At 30.9% G+C, this 21564-nt stretch overlaps 2 protein-coding genes across 2 annotated transcripts; one reads left to right on the top strand and one right to left on the bottom strand.

Annotated features, from left to right (window-relative positions):
• Window positions 1–7652: 7652 nt before the first annotated feature.
• LOC109336915 (transcription factor bHLH87-like) lies at window positions 7653–9329 on the bottom strand. The gene has a single exon (XM_019573749.1). It carries the CDS (start codon window positions 9212–9214, stop codon window positions 7961–7963), a length of 1254 nt encoding a protein of 417 aa, XP_019429294.1. The 5' UTR covers window positions 9215–9329; the 3' UTR covers window positions 7653–7960.
• Window positions 9330–15909: 6580 nt separating this feature from the next.
• Window positions 15910–16781, top strand: LOC109336916 (uncharacterized mitochondrial protein AtMg00810-like). The gene is made up of 3 exons (XM_019573750.1): window positions 15910–15955; window positions 16060–16171; window positions 16250–16781. Exons 1-3 carry the CDS (start codon window positions 15910–15912, stop codon window positions 16779–16781), a joined length of 690 nt encoding a protein of 229 aa, XP_019429295.1.
• The last annotated feature ends 4783 nt before the right edge of the window (window positions 16782–21564 follow it).

Raw genomic sequence — 21564 nt, 5'->3', positions numbered from 1 at the left:
ACGACAAGACACAAGACCTATAACGGGCTACCTCACCTTACTTTGGACAACATAAAGTGGCGCATCAAAGTAATACATGACAACTAAAGTATTACTTTGAACCATATTTAGAATAAGCATTGGTATATGTTATGGAAACCAGCCCTCAAAGGTGAAAACAAATACTAATATAACATAACAAGAAAGTTGGTTTCATGTTACAAAAAAAAAAAAAACTAGAGCAAATGACCAAAACCTATAATAATATACCAAAAGATGTTCACGAGTTTGTTAATCTTTTTCTTGTATACTTTGATTTTTTTTGGAGGATGTCATATCCTTCTATCTTGCAATAGGTTAGATATTTGCATATGAACCAACATGTCATCCTATAGTGAATATAAAACACTAGTTGCATGGAAGTATTTATTATTTCAGAAATGTTGAAGCAAATGTAGTAAGAGACTCATAAGACTACAATCATTAAAAATATTCATCAATTAAAATTTGTAAGCCACAAGCCATTGGAGACATTTTAACTTCAAGCGAGCATGATATGCATGTGGATGATATGATTTTATTTTTTGAGTTCATGATATGCATGTGGATGATATGATTTTTCTTTCTTTTTTGTGACATGCATATAGATGCTATTATGATTTTTTTCATGAGTGCATGAAATGCATGTGGATGCAATAATGATTTTTTTATGACATGCATATAGATGCTATTATGATTTTTTCATGAGTGCATGATATGCATATGGATGCGATGATTTTTTTTACATGCATATAGATACTATTATATTTTTTTATGAGTGCATGATCTGCATGTGGATGGAATTGTGAAATGTTTTTTTATGAGCCTTCCATCGTGGCATAAGGATACCAAAATGCAGTGATACCCTAATTCACTCAGGCACATGTGACAGTGAGTCACTATGATTGCAGAATGGAAATTTTCCCGACTTTATGCTGAATAATAAATAACAATAAAAAATATATACTCTTGTATCCTATACAAATATGGTTTATCCTATAAGGTTCATTCGACTCTAAAGGGCCAACCCTATGGTGAAGTGCTAAGGTCCATATATGCAGAATTTGGCGGTACTAGTCTTCCTCTAGGTCCCTAGACTGCTGTCACTAGTGAAAGTTGACGACCCGAATATCACAAATATGATGAAGATGTATGAGAGACCATGGGGTCATATCTGAAATACTCAGTAACAATTCAAGTGATACATCAACACAATATCGAAATGTGCATGAAGGCTCAATGACGACAAGTCAATGTATCCCTAACAATAAGTAAATAGACTCGGTAGACGACCAAAGTAAGAATGGATTATAGGTGTAGTGTGTGTGGGAGTACAAACCTCAACAATTGCAATGCATAATAACCCAGAATATCACCGCAAAACTTGTACATGGTAAACACACACAACTTTTATATACAAGAGTGGAATATATACAACATAAAAACGGTTACAAACAAAAATAAAAAGGGTTAAAATTAAAAAAATGAATAAAAAATTCACATAATTAATAATAAAAGACTTGACTCTCAACTATCCTCAGTAGAGTCGTCATGCTGCCGCTACCTCACCTTCATGTGCGCAATGAGGAATATACAAATAAATGAAATGGGGTCTCCATAGCTACCCCACCTTTTGCACATGTGTATGCAATGGCATCTAATAATATTAGATTCATATACTTTGACTCGTTTCGTGGATATGATAATTTGTTCTATCATGTTGCAATTTAGTGTTTAATTAGCCATTGGAATTGGAAAAGAATAAAGTTCTTTTGTTGGTCTTTAGAGTTTAAAGTGGGATAAAATAAAGTTATGTTTATTGTCCTATCTTGGTCACAAAGTATTTTATATCATAAGGTAAACTTGGTTAGAAATTAACAAGTAAGATAATGTAGTATTTTATACATATCCTCATACCTGAACACCATTGCCTAAATAATAATCATGATTTGGTTCATATTAAGCACTCAATTGAAAAAAGTTTATTTTGATCATATCATATATTTTTTATCTTATCACCTTCTTGTCTATCTTGATCACCAATCAATCCCTTTGTGTATGCAACATTACACTTGATACACCTCTTTTGCAGGTTCATCTAAATAACAACCACAACCAAGTCCTAATCCTATTAGGTGAGGTCGGCTAGATGGATCGAACAACATTTGCTTTATCACAAATTATATTTATTGACAAAATGTTGTTCTCTAAATCTTTCATAATTATTATGTTTGTGATTTTTCTTAGCCTTTCTCTTCTTCTAAGAATTGGGTTAACTTCCACTTATTCTACTCTCCTTATTAGAGCTTCGAACGATCTCCTCCATACATGCCAATACCACCTATGGGGTAGTTCTACCATTTTTTTATAGTAGGAGCTACTCTAACTCTCCTCTTTCTAAACCTATCTTGTCTACTGTGTAGATTCATTTAACACAATATTCTCATCTATGATACATGAAGTTTATTCTCTTGTTGATAATTTTACCACCAAATATTTAGTCTCATATAACATTGTGGGTCTTATAGTTATGCGTTAAAACTTCCCCTTAACATTAAGTTGACATCTTTCTATCACATATGACATAGGAAGCATTCCGTCATCTCATCCAGCCCACTTGAGTCATATGGTTTACATCTCCGTCGATTTTTCTATTGTCTTGTATAATTAACTCAAGATACTTAAATCTAATGACTTTTGAAATGGTATGGTCCTCAATCTTTACCTCTACATTAAGGTTTGTTGGTCTTTTGCTAAACTTACACTCGATATACTCCGTTTTACTTCGACTTACACGAAAGTCATATGCTTTTATAATCTGTCTATTTTTACTTGATGTTATACATAGTTGATCCTAAGCCAAGATAAAATGATTTGGATGAATGATGTGTTCCTTTATCCTTTTCATGAGGATTGCTTTGGCCATGCCATCCAAGTACCATGCTGATAGAAAAATGTCTTCCTAATACCATAATTTCTTCAATGTAATCCCATATAGCCTGAACAATGATAAATGAAAAAGAGTAAATCAATCCCGGTTAAATAAACTATTATTATTGATTAATTTATTAACATTTGTACATTACTATTTGATTAAATTATCTTTAATTATATGTATTGGGATAAGACATGAGTTAATTTTTTAATTAATAAAAAACCAAAAGCACTAAAAAATTTAAAATAGTTTTTGAAAATTTGGAGAGTGTCACTATTTCAAAAAGAAAAAATAAAACATGTCCTTCATTGTTTAAGGAAAATACTTGAAGTGTACAACGACTACAAATACATGAAGCCAAGCTGGAAAATTGTGAGAAAAAAAAAACTTGAACTGTTAGGAAGATGTTGCATCATTGAACAAATAAATGATTGATTGATATGTATGTAGAAACCTCTAAAGTGTGTGTTGTCACACTAACCTTTAGGTTCGATTCGCCCCCACAAATTTATTAATAAAACATAGACAAAACCATCCAAGCAGGATCAAACTCATGACTTCCAATTCATTGGCAATAGGTACAACCACTGAACCAATTATCATTCTGTTTTATATATTATGAAACCAACATATGTATATACGCGCTATGTGAATTCAGATATTTTGGAAATATCTCTCACAAAAATCACAAAGTGTGAACAACAAAGTCAAATCTTTGTTATTTTCTCTCCCACCAACTTGTAAAAGCCTCTACAAAATAATGATCTCATGAAAAATCTTTCAAGACAAGGAAAATTGGGTATTTGAAGACCTTTCTTTTATCTTAAAGATTAAAAAATCAAAAGAGGACAAACTAAGCAAAATATTTGGTCCCTTTCACAACAAAATTTCTAAATTTAGCAAGTACATCAACTACTAAGTGTAACCTGCCTATTTCGATAAACGACAGCCTTATATCCTAAATCTCGGGACCAATGTTTCATAAAGTGTGTTACTATATATGTTAGTTGTTGTGATTTGTTGGAAAAAATACTTAAGTATAATTAAGTGTTTTCTGACCAATTATATCAAGCGGTATATTTTGCGGGACATAAGATATGTTTCCTATATCTCATACCTTACTTCTCCATAAATTTGAAGAACAAAAAAAAAACAAATACTTGTGCAATTAGGAGCAGGACCCACATATTTAAAAATCATATTCAAGTTGAGTTTAGCATTTCTTCAACTTGTTTTTTATTTTAAGGAGAGCTTGGAATTAAGTCGGAAAAAAATAGACCCCAATTAATTTTCATAGACCAAGTTGATTAATATAATGTTTACGATATGAAATCAAGTTGGTGGAAAAATATTAGCTCAAATCCCTCACCCCCAAATGATATTTTTCATAATCATCATTTTGTTTGATTTGGAGTTTCTCCATTCCTATATATATTACTTGGATTTGTTCAATCTTAAGATGAGCCTTAATTTTAAGCTGAAGTCTTAACCACAATTTAGTTGAGTTTAACATGGAGTATTAATTTGAGTTATTTATTTTTAAAACTTGGACACAAGACTCATATCCTACAAATTTTGATTACTCTATCTCCTTGTGCCATAACAATACTTTATATCCCTACTTTTTTCTATGCAATTTTAATTTTGTACATAATGAAGCAGAATGAAAATTAGTTAGAATTAGTTATGAGTAATTATTTTGACCTTATTCCTTTCTTTCAATCTTCCTTTGTGAGTCTTCTATATAAGTTTGTAAGAACTTGAATTAAGTAAGAATGAGTATGATTCACTTTCTGTTTCTATCAATGAATCCAATAGTACAATCATATTTTTATTCTGTTATAAATTAAAATTATCGTCTTCCTATTATAAATACTTATTGAATATAGAAGTAATATTTTGGAATGAAAAAAATCAAATTTATAAATCGAGTGCCAAAAGAATATTCAAAGATAAAAAATCCACTCATGAAAATTAATTTATGAAGAAACAATATTCAAAAAAAAATTAAAAAAATAATTTTCATAAATATTTTATCCAATGAAACAAATAATACTTAACAATAATGTATGCAAATAATGGGTTATCAAAATCATTGAAACCAAGAGATTGAATCTTAGAAATAGGTTGTAAAATAAATTTGATGGGTTTGAAATAGGGTTTGATGAAAGAAATACTTAGCAAAAGGTTATAATTATGAGATTACAACTTATAGACTAAGAAGTTACGAGATTCTATATAGTTTAAAACCGTGATTGAATTAAAATTATTTGATAAATTATTTGTACATCTAGCTTAAATTTATTGGTTTAAGGTTATTATTTGCTGAAAAATAAAAATAAAAATTAAGACATAAATTAGTGGAAATACTTATATATTTTGTAAAGTAGAAGCTAGATTTCAAAAGCTGCACTATCAATAAATCATATTTTCTTCACCAAAATCTAGGTTTCTCCACAATCTGATTGTAAAAAAGTGATTGTTTCATTTTCCATTAAATAATCCCCATTCATGATAAATTAACAATAGCACAATACCCCATCATGTTTGGTTGTAGCAGTCGATATCATAAACATCATCATTAGCAATATCATTGGTTAGATTAATATCTGAAAACTCTCATACCTTTAAATTATTAGAAGAGATCTATTTATTCCATGAGTAAGTTTATAAAACTTACTTCTCACCCTAATCATCAATTATACGAAATTCAATTGTTTAAATGAGTGAATATATCTAAACTATTAGATATTCCTAGAATTGATTGTTAAGACGAGGAGTTGGAGTAAGTGGATCTCTACTCTTAAATTATATATGCCAGTAGTATAAAAGTTTTTTACATGTCACTATATTATATATCATACAAATTTAATAATCATTGATTTTTAAATAAAGTTCATAATATAAATGAAGGTAAATAGTAACTATATATAAATTTTTACATTGAAAGTATATAAATATTATTGATAATGAGAAACACTTATGCCAAAAAAGAAGAAAATGCACGTGCTAAGCAATGTTTGATGGAGTGATTTTCAAGAGCACGCTTTGGGCTGAATTAAGGAGACAGAACAACTGAATGTGTTCACTAATCGTAAGAGAATGTCTTTTGCATTGGTTAGCTAACAAAGAACATTAATTATAAATGTTTTCAAGATTTCCTTCCAACTAAAAGCATTCTCTATAAACATGAAAATGTGTCTTGAAAATTCATCATTTGAGTTCTCTATATCTTAAATAATGCACTTTTAATGTACATTTCTCACTCTTAAATGTTTAACCAAATATACTTAACACAAATTGACGTTCTCCATATACTTGAAGTGCAGATAACTTTCTAGTCTCTGATCTTAATAATGTGTTATAATTGCTAGACCTTTCTGAATGCTAAAAGGTAAGGTAATTCACTGTCACTACTTGTATTAAATAATTCCAACCAATATTATATTATATTATATAAAATAAAATGCAATTACAATGATGCAGCATCATAAGTAAAAACAATAATGAAACCTTTATCCCGGTGAAGTCGATTTGATGTCGATTTGATGAGTCAGACAATTTAGAATATTTTATAAAAAATTTATTGATAAAATATTGATTTATAAGATTTTTTTAATCATTTTGGCTATGATTTTTTCTCCATTTTTTTCTAGGAATTAGATAAGCATCTATTTGATCTACTCTTCTTGTGGGGTTTTTACTGATCTCATTCACATATACCCAAATCACTTAGTCAGGACTCTACAATCTTTTTTATAATAGCATCCTAAATAAATGCAAAAAAATAAATTCTTTATACCCTTATGCATTGGGATGCACCTAATTTTATTTTATTTTTATAAATCATCTAGTATCTAGAATACATCGGCTATTCCATATTAGGTAGAACCGGAAGGAAGAAAGTCTTTCTATCAAAATTTTGGGCTTGAAAGTTCAAATCCTTTAGTTTAAGCTAGAACAGCCACAAACCAATTTATAGAGATCATTTGTCTCAAACAGTGTCTTTTTCTTCATCTCAAGTTAATTAAAGTGTTATATTTTATTACCTTTTGTTTTTAAAAAATTTAGTTTATTCACATGTCAATATGTAATTAGTTTGGGACAGAGAATAATACACCATTTGGAACAGATGATCCCCATTCCACAATGATTACGTGTGTTGAGGGTGGTGATATAACATAGATCACTTGTCCTAAACTCTGTCTGTTAGGAGTTCCACATTGAGTAGAATAGCAAACTCAATGTGATACTTAAGTCATAAGACTCTTCTATCTAATAGACTAGTCTTTTAGGTTGGCTCTCCTCATGAGCTTAAGTCCTAACAATTAATGTCTTTCATTGAGAGTTGTGTCACGGAAAAGACTATCTATAGGCTGGACTAAGCTACTTACCGAATACTGATATGTGAGTGAAGCCACCAAAAGAGAAACCATCGGGCCAATGTCGATAGAATGAAGAATAGCAAATTCAATGTGGTACTTAAGCCATGAGCTTTTGGGTTAGACTCTCTTTATGGGCTTAAGTCCTAACACTATCCCTATTCCCTGCCTCTAGCGAATCAGATTTTAGCAAGTAATATACAAGTGATCTCAGTTTATGATGATGAACCTGATTAATTATCATAGAAATCAGAAACTAATGAAAATTTTAAATATGCCATTGATGATTATGCTGAACAATTGCATTACATGTCAAAAATTTAAATTTTGCTGCAACTTTTGCTAGGAAATGAGGATCAGATGTTAATCATTATCACTGATAATGAAATGATTAGAGGCCATGGGTTAATTTTCTATAAACCAATTCCACAATCTTAGCTCCATGACACTAACCACATCAAGTTACATGGTTCGTAATATCAGTTCTGGTACACGTTACCAGATTCTATGTGGTTCTCACTTTTTACATAAGACTTCTTTTACAAGGAACAAGAACATGGTACATGGTACACAATATGCCAAATCTGATACATAGTAGGTAATGCTAAACGAGTGAACTATGTAACTATGCTTCAAACCGTGACGGATATGTGAGAGGGGTTTGCATGGGAAAAGAAGGGTTGAAAGAGAAGGCAATGGTATTATGAGGATAATTCATGGAACCAACTTTGTTGCCAAGATTTTCCAGTGCCTTAACCTGTGACCTAAGAAATTTGAGGTAGTTTGCAGCCTCATCAAGCATTGATGCAGTGTCCATTTTGCTTCCACCAGGAACCATGTTCTGTAAAACCCTAATCTTTTCACTTATTCTCTCCCTTCTTTGTCTTGCAGCCACTGTTTGTGGATCATTTGATATCCTAACATTCTTCCTCTTTGGCTTTTCCACATTCTCCAATCCCAAATTCACTGGCCTAAATGCTGCAGCTCTATATATCATTTCCTTCATTTGTGCTATGGCCTCTGGATCATGTTCTTCTATGCAGGACGACGCTGATGAATTCGGTTGCTGGAAGTTGATGTTTGATGAATAAGGACTATTTTCCCATCTGGGTTTCTTGGATTTTTGTGGATTCTGTGAGATAAGTCTGAAATTGGAACCAGCTTTGAACATATAATTTGAGCAATTAGTCTTGTTGGATTCTAACGTGTTTACTTGATTGATGTGTTGATCTGAGGAGGTTTGAGATAATGTTTCATCAAGTTCATTGATAGGACAATGCATGTTTTTGTTTCTTCCATCATTGGAGGAATTGCTCTCAGATACTTCACCAGAGGAAGCTGCACTGGAATAATTGAAGTTGTTCCATATGTTCTTGCAATCAGCATCTTCCATAGAAGTTTCTGTGTTGCTATTAGAAGCTGAAAACAAGTAATCAAAGGAATCAAGAGACTTTCCATTTTGTGTGCCATTGATGATAAATTGTTGTTGTTGATAATGGTTGTAGTTGTAGGCCATGTTGAAATCTTGCATGTAGTTATTGACTGCAAAAGAGTGGAATGATTGAGATGTTAAACCCTCTCTCAAGCTAGTTCCACCTCCTAATTTCACTCTCATGGTTGCTGCATGTTGTGAAAGATTTGTGTTTTGCATCTCATTCATTACCTTTGAAGTTGTAGCAGCTTCTGACTCATAAATCAATTTTTCAGAATTTGGATATTTATGTTCTGTTTGAGCCTTTTGCATCTCTTGAATTTGATTGTGAAAACTTGAGCTTAAGTTTGATACGTTGTAGCATCCTTCAAGGTTTTGTTGTTGAGTGCTCAACATCATTGGTGTGTTTGGTTCAAGTTGTGAGGTATTCCAACCCATGTTGTCCATAGAAGATTGTAATTTTCTATGAACTATATGAAACTAGAGAGAGATCTAGCTAGTGGAAACTTGAATGGCTAAGTGATCTTTGTGACCTATCACATTCAAGAAAAATTATTATGAGATAAAGTAAATAAATAGACCCAAATATATACTATCATAACTAATATTTACACCACAACTTTTGCAACACTTTACTTGAAAAGTCTATTTTTACGACTAAGTGTGAGGAACTCTTACTTAGTTTGATATGCGAAATGGTAAATATATGCAGTCTTATGTCTACAAGCGGAAAGACTGTTTATATGATTTGAACTTGTGACATAATGATGGAACAACAAACTATAAAGTGTTTCGGTATAAAAAAAATAATTTTTGTAAATATTGTGTACAACATAAATTTAGACCTGAATAGCTTACCACTTCAAGGTCCAGCTTCTGTGGTGAAGTGAAAGAAAATAAGCAAAGTTTATATATGTTATATATGTTATAGCTAAAATTTGTGTAATGCTTAATTGTGAACAGTATCAAATAAGAACATAGACCAGATGCATTTAACAGAGTGATTGGAGAATATAAAGTAAGACAAATAAGGTTGTTGTACCTTCAGCTATACATTAGAAATCTGTACTGATGCAATGTGTGTGTTTTGTTGGGGAGAACCTTGTATAGATAGGAATGACAAAAGGTACATGCTTTTATAATAAAACAAATATTGGTACTTGAACAATTACGTCAGTTAACTATATAATAAATTAGTATAATATTTATATAATGTCAGTATAATTTTTTTTATATATTCAATAAATTATATATTATTTATTTGTATTACTTTTATTTAATAGTCAGTGATATATAAATGGATGAATGGTACAGTAATATTATAAAAAATCTGTTGCACTATTAGAGTATATGTTCTTTTCTCATAATCCATGAATTTTAATTATTAAGAATTATTTTGCAAAAACTGTTACACTAGTGGGTATGTAAGAATTATTTTGCAGAGAATGAGCATGAAACTTCTGAGGAGAATTTTAATTATTAAATTATGATGTTTATTGCATTCTTTTTAAGTGGGAAAGTTCTGACCTCTTTCGGGTTCTTTAGTGAAACCTGCAACACTGTAACAAAAAGCATCTTTTAACTGCATTTTACTGTCTTTACAAAAGATTTCTGTAATCATGCTTAATCATAGCCTGTTATGTTTTCCCGTTCTACCAAGTATTGTATTTGTATATTATATGATACATGTGAAACGTTTTTAGTATTACCAATGATATTCAGTATTATATGAGGTAAAATTATCATTTTTAATAAGTGTTGCTTCTGATTCTAATAATTGAATCCTTGATTTTTTTTTTATTTTTTAGAGATCTATAAGGATATTACATTACTAAACCAATGTTAATTGGAAATTAATTATATTTTGTATACTCTTTTTACCACACTTTAAATACTTAATCAACTCAAAATGAATGAAACTATACTAATACAAGATTAAAACTTGCTTAAATGGCCAAGTCTCACGTCTGTAGTGTTTTGTAGGCTTAATCTAGATGAATTATGGCAAAAAGATAAGTGTTGAACAAAAACAAGAATCCACCATGATGTATTAGAGTAAAATTGCGATAACTCATTTGTTCACTATTGGATCGAACTGAAATTTTGATGTGTTGTTCCTAACTGATGATGTTAATAGTCGGATCATTGTGTCAACAACAATATTAGAGCCCAAATTATTATCCTCAAAGCCCAATCAAGTTGAATCTCAAAACACTCAATGTACTTGAACTTTTTGTTTTAGGAAAGTTTTGTTTTGTTAGTTTTCCTATTTAATGTGATTCATTATCTTCTCACTTTCAATATACATAGAGGCATTCTTTTACTTTCTTCTTGTTTCGCTCATTTGCTTCCATTAAAGCTTGACATACATCTTTTTGTTCATTACACCATGGAAAACTTCCACTTTTCCTAACTGGTGGAGCTTCAATGTGAACATTCAGATCATTGAAATAAGCAAAACTCACTATGTTGAGTATAGGTTTTCGGTCTGAATGCAAACAACAACGAAAATCAACATTTTACCATTGTTTCATCTACGCTCAACGCATGGAAGTGTGCCCAACATAAATGAGTGTATTGAAAGGTCAATTGATGGTAAAATAGCTACATATAAGTAGTTAATTTTTCATTAGTTAACTTAAACTTGGTAATGCTAGTAACAAACATGCTCACTAATATGTATGGAAAATAGCTATAGTTTTAGTGACTTAATAACTATCGAAGATAGGTGGAAGAATCGATGAGGCTACAATAACACAATCACTAAAGATGGTCACCTAAAAAAGCAATTAAGCCCAAAACTTATTAATTAATTTATGGTATTGTTAATGTCAAAAACATTTAAAAAAAAGTTAATAATAAAACTTTGAATGGTGAATAATATAATGATAATATAAAAAAAAATTCTCATTTTTAATAAGCCAAAATGCTAATTACTTGTTTTGGTAAATTAGCTTTATAAAACTTTAGACTAAGTTAAGGAGTTTGAGTAAGTATCTAAGTTATTCTTGCTATGATTTTCCTGAAGTTGTGGTACAAGCTCAATCATCTTCATGTATTAATTTTTTCCCATAAGAAAGAAAGTTGATATGAATGAGGGACAAGTATTGCAATTGAAATTTATCTTCTCCAATTCTAGAAGATCCAATACTGAAGGAGGTAGTGACATGTATCATTAAAAAAAATTAATAATATAGATTTTAATTTTTTTTAAATAAAGTTTTTTTAATTATCAGATTAATATGGATCTCATATTTTAATATTGAATTGTCCAGTACTAGACTAGATCCGAGCAGATAGCAATTTGGGTGGACCCATTCGACCAAGTGTTTTGTCTAAGATCAAATGTCAAAACCTCAATCAAAATACTCTGCAACTTCATATGATGCCTTATTTTATTCCATGCATTCGCCATCTTTTCTTCTCTTATTGGCTCAGCTTCCAAGCTTCAATCATAAACCATTGCCACGTGAAATGAGTGCTCTTACTCACACGCGGCAAACATTGATTGGTTTAACCCGTGAGGTGTAGCACTTGCTCACGTGGGATGCAAGATCAAAAGAAGGACCATCTCATCCAAACTATGTATGCCTTAGTATTTGGTTTGATTTCTAACTTGTTTATGAAGATTTCCAACCATTATAATGATTATGTTTCATTATTTTATTTGTGGATTTTGTATCATGGGACAATCATGTCATATTGATTGTTTATTTGTTATAATTTACTTTTGGGATGTAATGTGATGGTTAAAAATTTAATGAAAATGTTTCATCTTTTTGTTATAGGATAAAAATGTAACCCATATAATTGTATATTCTATTCATCCTATTGAATCGGTATGGACATAGCTAAATATTATAATTGTATATTCTTCACAAAGGTCTTCTTTCAATCTTTATTTTCCTCTCTACAAAACTTAGTTTTCCCAAATTGATTCATCATGACGAATCAAGGTTTTGATGACTTTAATATCAATCCTTCTAATCCTTTCTTTCTTCATTTGAGTGAGAATCTCTCCCTTATTCTTGTTTCGCCTCTGTTGAATGGGAAGAATTTTCATTCATGGTCAAGAGCTATGAAGCTTGCTTTGCAATCAAAGAACAAGCTCAACTTCATTGATCATAGTATCACTCAGCCTCCTTTCTCAAGTCCTCTTTATGTACAATGGTTAAGATGCAATACCATGATATTGTCATGGATTCAACATTCTGTTGAGGAATCCATAGTGAAATTGATTCTATGGATTGATAATGCAGTAGAGGCTTGACAAGATCTCTATGAAAGGTTTTCTCAAGGAGATACGTTCAGGATAGCTAAATTGCAAGAGGATTTTTACAAACTCAATCAAAGTAACCTCTCAATTTCTGACTATTTCACTCAACTGAAGGTCCTTTGGGAAGAGATTGAGAATTTTAGGCCACTAGGACATTATAGATGTTCCTTGCCTTGCTCTTGTGGAATTATTGAATTGGTCAAAGCCTACAAAGACCAGGATTATGTCATTCGTTTTTTAAAGGGATTGAATGAACAATATGCTCCAGTTCGTTCCCAGATAATTCTTATTGAACCCTTGCCAACAATTGGTAAGGTTTTATCCATGCTTATGCAGCAGGAGAGGCAATTGAATGCCACTCAGGATCTAGGCAGTGATCTGAAGGCTATGACCTTCTAAATACAGAACAATGTTTCTAGAAACAATAGTAATTATGGAGGATAAAGGGGCAGATGTTTTCACACAAATAGAGGCAGGGGCAAAATAAATAGCTATGTTGCTGGAAGAAGCCAATCTAATAAGTTCTGCACTTATTATGAAATGACTGATCACACAGGAGATACATGTTTTCTCAAACATGGATATCCATCAGGCTATCAAAACCATAGAACAAATAGAATGGCAAACAATGTCGTTGGTTCTATGACTGATAGTAACTCTGCTTATGAAGATAAATCAGGAGGAAGTATGAAAGTTTTTACCAAGGAACAAGTCAAAGGAATACTGAGTTTGCTAGCAAAGGCTAATCTGAATGCTAACCATTTTGCAAATTCTCCTACCATCAATAGTTCAGAATGCATTGTTGAACCTGCTGTAAACACTACTTCTACTGCAACAGGTAAAATAATTAGTAGTTGGTTGTTAGACACAGGGGCTACTGATCACATCACACATGATTTGCAACTAATCAACAATAAAAGGTTCATATCACCAATGCTGATTACTCTGCCCAATGGTGAAGGAGTTTCAACTACTATCTCTGGCACAGTGGTTATTACAGATACATTAGTTCTGAATAATGTTTTAGTTGCTCCTGGTATTCATGTGAAATTAATCTCAGTGGGTAAATTGATTCATTCTTTATGTTGTCATCTGATTTTTCATCACAACTTTTGTACAATTGTGCAGAACAATACATGGAAGATGATTGGTTCAGCTAGGATGCACCAAAGATTGTTTGTGATAGATCTCTCTCAATCTAAACCAGCAAGAGTCAATTTTGCCTCACAAGTTCCAGCTTCTCTTTGGCATTTTCGTCTTGATCATATATCTCATTCAGTCATTGATACACTGTCTAAGTAGTTTAATTCCATTCCTAGTTGTAATAATGATTTGCCTTGTGACATTTGTCATTACTCTAGACACAAGAAACTTCCCTTCTACAATAGCAATTTTGTCTCATCCCATTACTTTAATATCTTACATGGTGATATTTGGGGTCTCTATTCCATTCCTTCTTTGTATGGACATAAATATTTCCTCACACTAGTAGATGATTTTTCATGTTTTACTTGGGTAATCTTGATGAAAGTTAAAGCTGAAACTAAACAACATATTATGAGATTTGTTGCTTACATAGAAAATCAATTCAAAACCACATTAAAATGTTTAAGGAGTGACAATGGATCTGAATTCCTTATGCATAATTTCTTTTCTTCCAAGGGCATATTACATCAAAGGTCTTGTGTGTCAACCCCTCAACAAAATGGGCTAGTTGAGAGAAAACACCAACATATTCTAAATGTTGCTAGAGCCTTGTTTTTTCAATCTTCTTTGCCACAAAAATTGTGGCATTTTGCAATACAACATGCAATGCACATTATAAATAGGCTGCCAACACTCTTACTTCAAGAACATAGTCCTTATCAACAACTTTTCAATACTCTTCCTCACCTTGATAGTCTTAAAGTTTTTCGATGTTTGAGTTATGCAAGTAATGTTGAGCCTAACCAAACTAAGTTCCACTCAAAAGCAAGGAAAGTAGTGTTTCTAGGCTATAAGGAGGGCATCAAAGGCTATGTTCTATATGATCTACAATCTCATAACATTTTTGTATCAAGGCATGTTACTTTCTATGAAAATCATTTTCCTTTCTCTACTCCTAACCCTTCTTCTAATTCATTTGGTCCCCAAACAGTGTTAGTCACACAACCTTCTACATCTCCATTTGATGACTTCCCTCTTGATAACCATAATACTCCTCCATCCTCTGTCATTCTTAATCCACCACCAACACCATTCAATCAAGAGTCACATTTCCCTACTTCTATTTCAGCATCTCCTACACCTCCTCTAACAGTCTCTCTTGACATTCCACAAGGCCACGAAACCCCCCTTCCCATCTCAAAGATTATCACTAAAACCTTGTTACATCTCATCCTAGTTCAACTACATCATCCACAGGTATGCCTTATCCCTTATCATCAGTGTTGGTTACTCCAGATGTTCTAATTCTTATCAGAACTTTTGTTTAAGTATCACTACTCAACAAGAGCCTACTAGTTATAAACAAGCCTCTCAGTTTAGTTGCTGGACAGAAGCTATGAACTTTGAATTATCTGCTTTGGCTCAAAACCAGACATGGAGACTTGTTCCTCTTCCTCTTGGCAAAGTCCCCATTGGTTATAAATGGGTGTACAAGATTAAATTTAATGTTGATGGCAGTCTTAAGAGGTACAAAGCAAGGCTAATTGCAAAGGGCTATACTCAAATGGAGGGTGTGGACTACTTTGATACCTTTTCTCCAGTTGTGAAGATCACAACAGTTAGAGTTGTTTTGGCTTTGGCAGCAAGCAAATGTTGACATTTGCAACAACTAGATGTCCATAATTCCTTCCTTCATGGGGATCTCCATGAGCAAGTCTATATGACTCCACCCCCTGGCTTAAAAGTTGATGACCCTCACCTTGTGTGTAAGTTGCATAAGTCCTTATATGGACTAAGCAGGCCGGTAGAGAGTGACATACCACCCTGTCCTCAACTTTGATTTCTATTGGGTACTCTCATTCCTTTGCAGACCAGGCCCTGTTTACTAAGAGTACTTCCACTTATTTCACAGTAATCTTGGTGTATGTAGATGATATGGTTTTGGCAGGAAATGATATAACAGAAATTGTTCAAGTCAAGCGGTTTTTGGATAAGTCTTTTCTAATCAAGGACTTAGGTTCCCTATGATTCTTCTTGGGACTGGAAATTGCTCGTTCTAGCATTGGGATTCATCTCAATCAAAGGAAATATGCTTTGTCCTTATTGGAGGACTCACGATCTCTTGTTTCCAAACCTGCCAAAGTGCCCTTTGATCCTATTACAAAATTACAACTAAATCACGACAAGCCTCTGTCTGATGGTTCTTCTTATAGACGGTTGGTTGGGAGGCTCATCTACCTCACCATATCCAGACTTAATCTGACCTATGCAGTGCATCAGTTTAGTTTTTTCATGGATGCATCAACAGATATTCATCACAAGGCTGCCCTCAAGGTTCTCCACTACATTAAAACTTCCCCTACACATGGACTATTCTTTCCTTCCAACATAGAACATAAATTGTATGGTTTTTCTGACTCTGATTGGGCTTGTTGCTTGGATTCTCACAAGTCTATAACTAGTTTTTGTGTGTTTCTTGGTTCTTCTCTCATTTCCTGGAAGTCCAAGAAGCAAAATACAGTTAGTAGATTATCTTCTGAGGCCGAATATCGAGCTCTTGGGAGCTTAATTTGTGAGCTTCAATGGCTGTAATATTTGTTCACAGATTTGCATATTCCTTTTCCTGGGCCAACTTCCATTTACTGTGATAACAGATCCGCTGTTTACTTGGCTCACCAACCATATCGAGATCGATTGTCATGTTGTTCATGAAAAGATTCAATAGAAACTCGTTCATCTCATGGCTATTACTTCTCCTGCTCAATTGGCAGATGTGTTTACTAAGCCTTTGACTTCTAAGGCTTTCCATCAGATTGTTGGCAAGTTGGGCTTGTGTTCTTTGCACAATCCAACTTGAGGGGGGATGTTAGAGCCAATATAAAAAAGAATGCATAGGTGTAAAGCTGTACAAAATTAGTTATATTTTCCATTCTTTCACTTTCTATTTTTACCCTTGTGTAGCAGGGAATTCCTTTTGCTGTGTAATAGTTTTTGTCCTTAGTGCATTGTATATAACTAAATCTTTGGTGAATGCAAATGAATAAGAAAGAAGAATATTTCTCCTCCATGAACTTTAGCTCTCTTTTCTTCTTTACTTATGCCATTGTTAAGATTTTTTAATATTTTAGAAATATAATACACATTTACATTTTATTTTCACTTAAATTCTTATTTATTATTTATCTTTCTCACCTTATATTTCTCTATTTTTCTTTAATGTGGTTTTTAATATAGATTAAATAATGTTATTTTAATCAAATTGTATCAAAAATTGAAATTATTTAATAATTTCTTAAATTATGTGTATAACATTAACCACAAAAATATATGAAAGGTAGTCAATGTAATAATGTATTGTTGATGGTATAAATTGTCTTACATTTATGATGCATTAAAATTACTCTCTATTCCATATCTTTTATTATTTAGAGTTAATGCATTAAGAAATCATTAAAAAATGTGGTATTTTAACTAAAACAACCTTATTTATTTCTTAAGAAAGAAAAACATATTAAGTAATAAAATGTATGATTATTGAATAAGGATTGATTTGGGAAAAATACTTTCACCAAATATTGAAATTGAAAAACAAGAAAAGATTAAAAAAAAACAAATAATCTAAAATAGTCCTACCTCTTGTCCTTTTTTATAGGATTATGTAAAATTTGTAAATACATGAATTGATTTTTGTTATGAAAATATCATCATTTATTATCATATGGTGGAAAGTGAAAATAATTGAACTATAATAATGAAGGATGATATTATAAATACATGGGACGTGATTCAATTATTCTAAAAGTAAATTAAAAATATATATTTCACATCATAGTTATTCATTTTATGAAAATTTAATGATTTAGATATACTGACTAATTCTAATGCAAACCATTAGATTTTTATAGAATAAATGACTAAGATGTAGAGTGAATTTTTTAATTTACTATTAGAGTAATCGGATCTTCATCCTAAATATATACCTAATTGTGAATATTTTTCATATGAGTATAATATTTATGAATTGTCAATGCAAAAATATACACGGACAATATATCATACATCATTTCTTACTTATATTTAAAAGTCAATGATTATTAAATATGAATGATGGAAGATATATTAACAACATCGAAAACTCTTATGTTATCAATGCATATATATTTTTCTCTTTTTATTAAACTAACTATATTATCTAAAAGCCTTAATTCTTTAAAAAAAAATTAAAGATGTTATACTAGGATACTAATAAAGTAAATACTATTAATAAACATGTTAGGTTCTCAGTTTTTTGAGTTTAGTTATTTAAATGGTCAAAGATAAGATACATATCTGGCAGTATATTATACGTTTATTTCAAAGTTTCAACTTGGAATTCACCCAATAATACCATTCATACTTGTTGTATTATAATGTGCAACTTTCATCTTTCATTTGTTTGTTATGGGTTGTCATCGACTCATCTAGCTAATAATATCATCAGGCCAACCCATAAGTATATATTTTTTTCAGGAAGGAAATTTAAAAAAGTTCACCCATATGTTCTAGTAATGACCTCTCCATTATTAGAGAGGAGTTAAACTCATTTTTTTATCAGCCAAAGCAATTTTATTTTCTTGATTTTTATATTTTAGATTATGCATATAATTTCACAAATTAATAAATAATATAAAAATTGACCAAGTTTGATTAAATTCATCTAATTCACACTGAAAATTACATTAAAGATAAACAAGAGTACTATAGTCGAAAAATAAATTATAACTATGTATTGAAGATAAATATTTTACAAAAAATGAAAAATTTTAAATATAAAAAAATATAAAACCATCTATCAATTATGATCATGAGATGACATGTGTGTTAAAGATCATGTGAGAATGATATCATTTTAAAATTCTATTTTTAGGATTATGTTCTCTGTGTATGTATGTATTTATTTATAGATATCCAATTTACAGGGGGAAAATCCATCACATATCAAACTAATTTTTAATTGTTATATATTCTTTCAACCGAAGTTGATTAGAAATAGGAAACTGGTTACTATTAATGTGAAAAAGAAAATATTCTAATTTAAACGAATTTAATTTTACAAATGACCTTACAAAGGTACAATTTTCGAATGTGGATTATTAAAATCAAAGACAAAACTCATTCGTAATTTGTTTTATCAAAATATAATTAGCATCATATATCAATAAATACATATGATTAAGTAATTATATAATCATTAACTAGATTTTAATCTTAATTTTTATATTACAATTGATGTCACTTGAACCACTTTATTTATTTATGAACCCAATCATGAACCAACCAATTGTTTGAAGCCTTGACTAACATTACAAAATATTGACTTGGTGCATATGCATGTATAAGGTGATAGACTAAGGTTTTTATTTATTTGTTATCATATTGATGGCCTAAGGTTATCCAAATTCTCCAAGCTGTTTTTCTTGCTATCTTTATGCACCTTGAACCCTACTTACTTGAGAACCCTTTGTATATTTTAACTCATGACAAAACCATTTATACTCTCAAACCCTTATAATTAAGTTGAAGAGTTTGAAATTGTGCTTAATGTTATGTTGTGTTTATATAATTGTAAGAAAATACAACTAGTGCCACGTTATTATAAAAACTCTCAAAAATCATAATATTCTAATCAAGGTTATGATTAAATAGTGCAATTTAAAATATTCTTAAGCTCAAATAAACAAATATGTTTGATGTGGTGCCCATTGCCAACTCATCCATATCTCTTTGATTCCTTCCATGATGTGTTAAACATATACCTACCAAAAAAATTTGAATCATCTCCGATATTGAACTATTTGTTACTATGAAGAGAAGCATATATTTATAATTATTTAATTAAAAAATAAACACAAACCTAAACTATTAGAAAAAATGGTGTCATATGTCATAATTTAAGGTTCAGTATTGGAGATGAATCTAACCCTATGAAAAAGGTGTGACCACCATTTTTGACAAAAATGGATTGTAAATGATGACTTGTGAAGGTTGGAGAAAGAATTCCCATCTCATGCATGCATGTACAATAGGTGCATCACATTCATTGGCTTAGGTCAACATAACCAAACAGAAGAATAAAACATCATTATCTCTTACCTTTAATAGAATGGATTGTTTTATCCTACAATAATTTCCTAAACTGGCTTTGTTGATGTTGCCAAAGCTCAAAATCACTTATCATGATAATATGATGTTGACCCCCACGTGCATAAATCAGGCCCACACAATCATCTATCTCCTTTCAATTTTTCCATTTTTTTCTTAGTTTTGGAAATTATTGATTGGTTAATTACCATTTTTATTAATTTTCATTCCTAATGCTTCTCTAGCTGACCTTGCTACTTGAGGCACATACCACATGGCAAGTATATATATATATATATATATATATATATATATATATATGTATGTATGTATATGTATATGTATATGTATATGTATGTATGAGTTATATTATATGAAGGTCATTTGATAAGTTTCTCACACTACATCATTTAAAATAGTTAGTTTTTCATGTAGTATTCTTCACGGTAAGATTAGACCATTAAATGATGAAATTTCTTAATAAACATTATTAAGAAATTTCATCATTTAATATATATATTTAGGAATCAAAACTAAGATCTTATATCAACAAGTCAATTAGTCTAATAGTATAAAATCATTCTAAATTTTAGGATGACCAATTGATTAAAAATTCGATTTATATAAACAATACTTATTGAAAGTGGCAAATATATATCGCAAAAAGTATTATTTTCTTAGCCTACCATTATTAATACCCAAAAAAAACTAGCATCTTATACTTAATGATCCAAATCCTACTTTCTAGATATTCACTTCATATACCTCATATATGCTAATGTTTTCCTAGTATAAAATTATTCAACTTGTCACTCCTCTCAAATCGAGGTACCATTATCAGTTTTTGGATTGATTGGTTTGTTTAGAATTATTTCAGCTTAAACAATGAGCGAAGCTTCCATTTCCTACAATGTCGGTGTGTTCTATATTATCTGTACAAAAATTTATGTATTTTTAGCCTATACTAAAATGTACTTTTGATCCCTATGATTTTATGTGAAATTAGTTAACAAACTCATTTTTTATCAATTTAAGTACACCTATTTTTTTTAAAGAGAAAATTATACTAACACTCTTTGAGTTTTAATGAAATTATACAAACAACCCAAAATATATATATATATATATATATATATGCATTACACTGATTACCCCTGTAAGAAAGATAATGTAATTTCTTAAATAAAAAATGTGACGTGTGTAATTAAGTCAAACAAAATATGGTATATGATGAAGACAAGTCCAAATAGTATAA

Source organism: Lupinus angustifolius, unplaced genomic scaffold (assembly GCF_001865875.1).
Source record: "Lupinus angustifolius cultivar Tanjil unplaced genomic scaffold, LupAngTanjil_v1.0 Scaffold_1_418, whole genome shotgun sequence".
In the NCBI taxonomy this organism is placed as follows: Eukaryota; Viridiplantae; Streptophyta; class Magnoliopsida; order Fabales; family Fabaceae; genus Lupinus; species Lupinus angustifolius.
Note: the sequence above shows the minus strand (reverse complement) of the source record. Positions and strands in the feature narration are given on the sequence as shown.

Excerpts from the sequence above, each read along its gene's own strand:
- LOC109336916 (XM_019573750.1), top strand. The coding sequence starts at position 15,910 with ATGACTCCACCCCCTGGCTTAAAAGTTGATGACCCTCACCTTGTGT. Across the intron at positions 15,956-16,059 it reads TGATGACCCTCACCTTGTGT|ACCAGGCCCTGTTTACTAAG; the intron begins GTAAGTTGCATA and ends ATTCCTTTGCAG. Across the intron at positions 16,172-16,249 it reads GAAATTGTTCAAGTCAAGCG|CATTGGGATTCATCTCAATC; the intron begins GTTTTTGGATAA and ends TGCTCGTTCTAG.
- LOC109336915 (XM_019573749.1), bottom strand. The coding sequence starts at position 9,214 with ATGGACAACATGGGTTGGAATACCTCACAACTTGAACCAAACACACCA.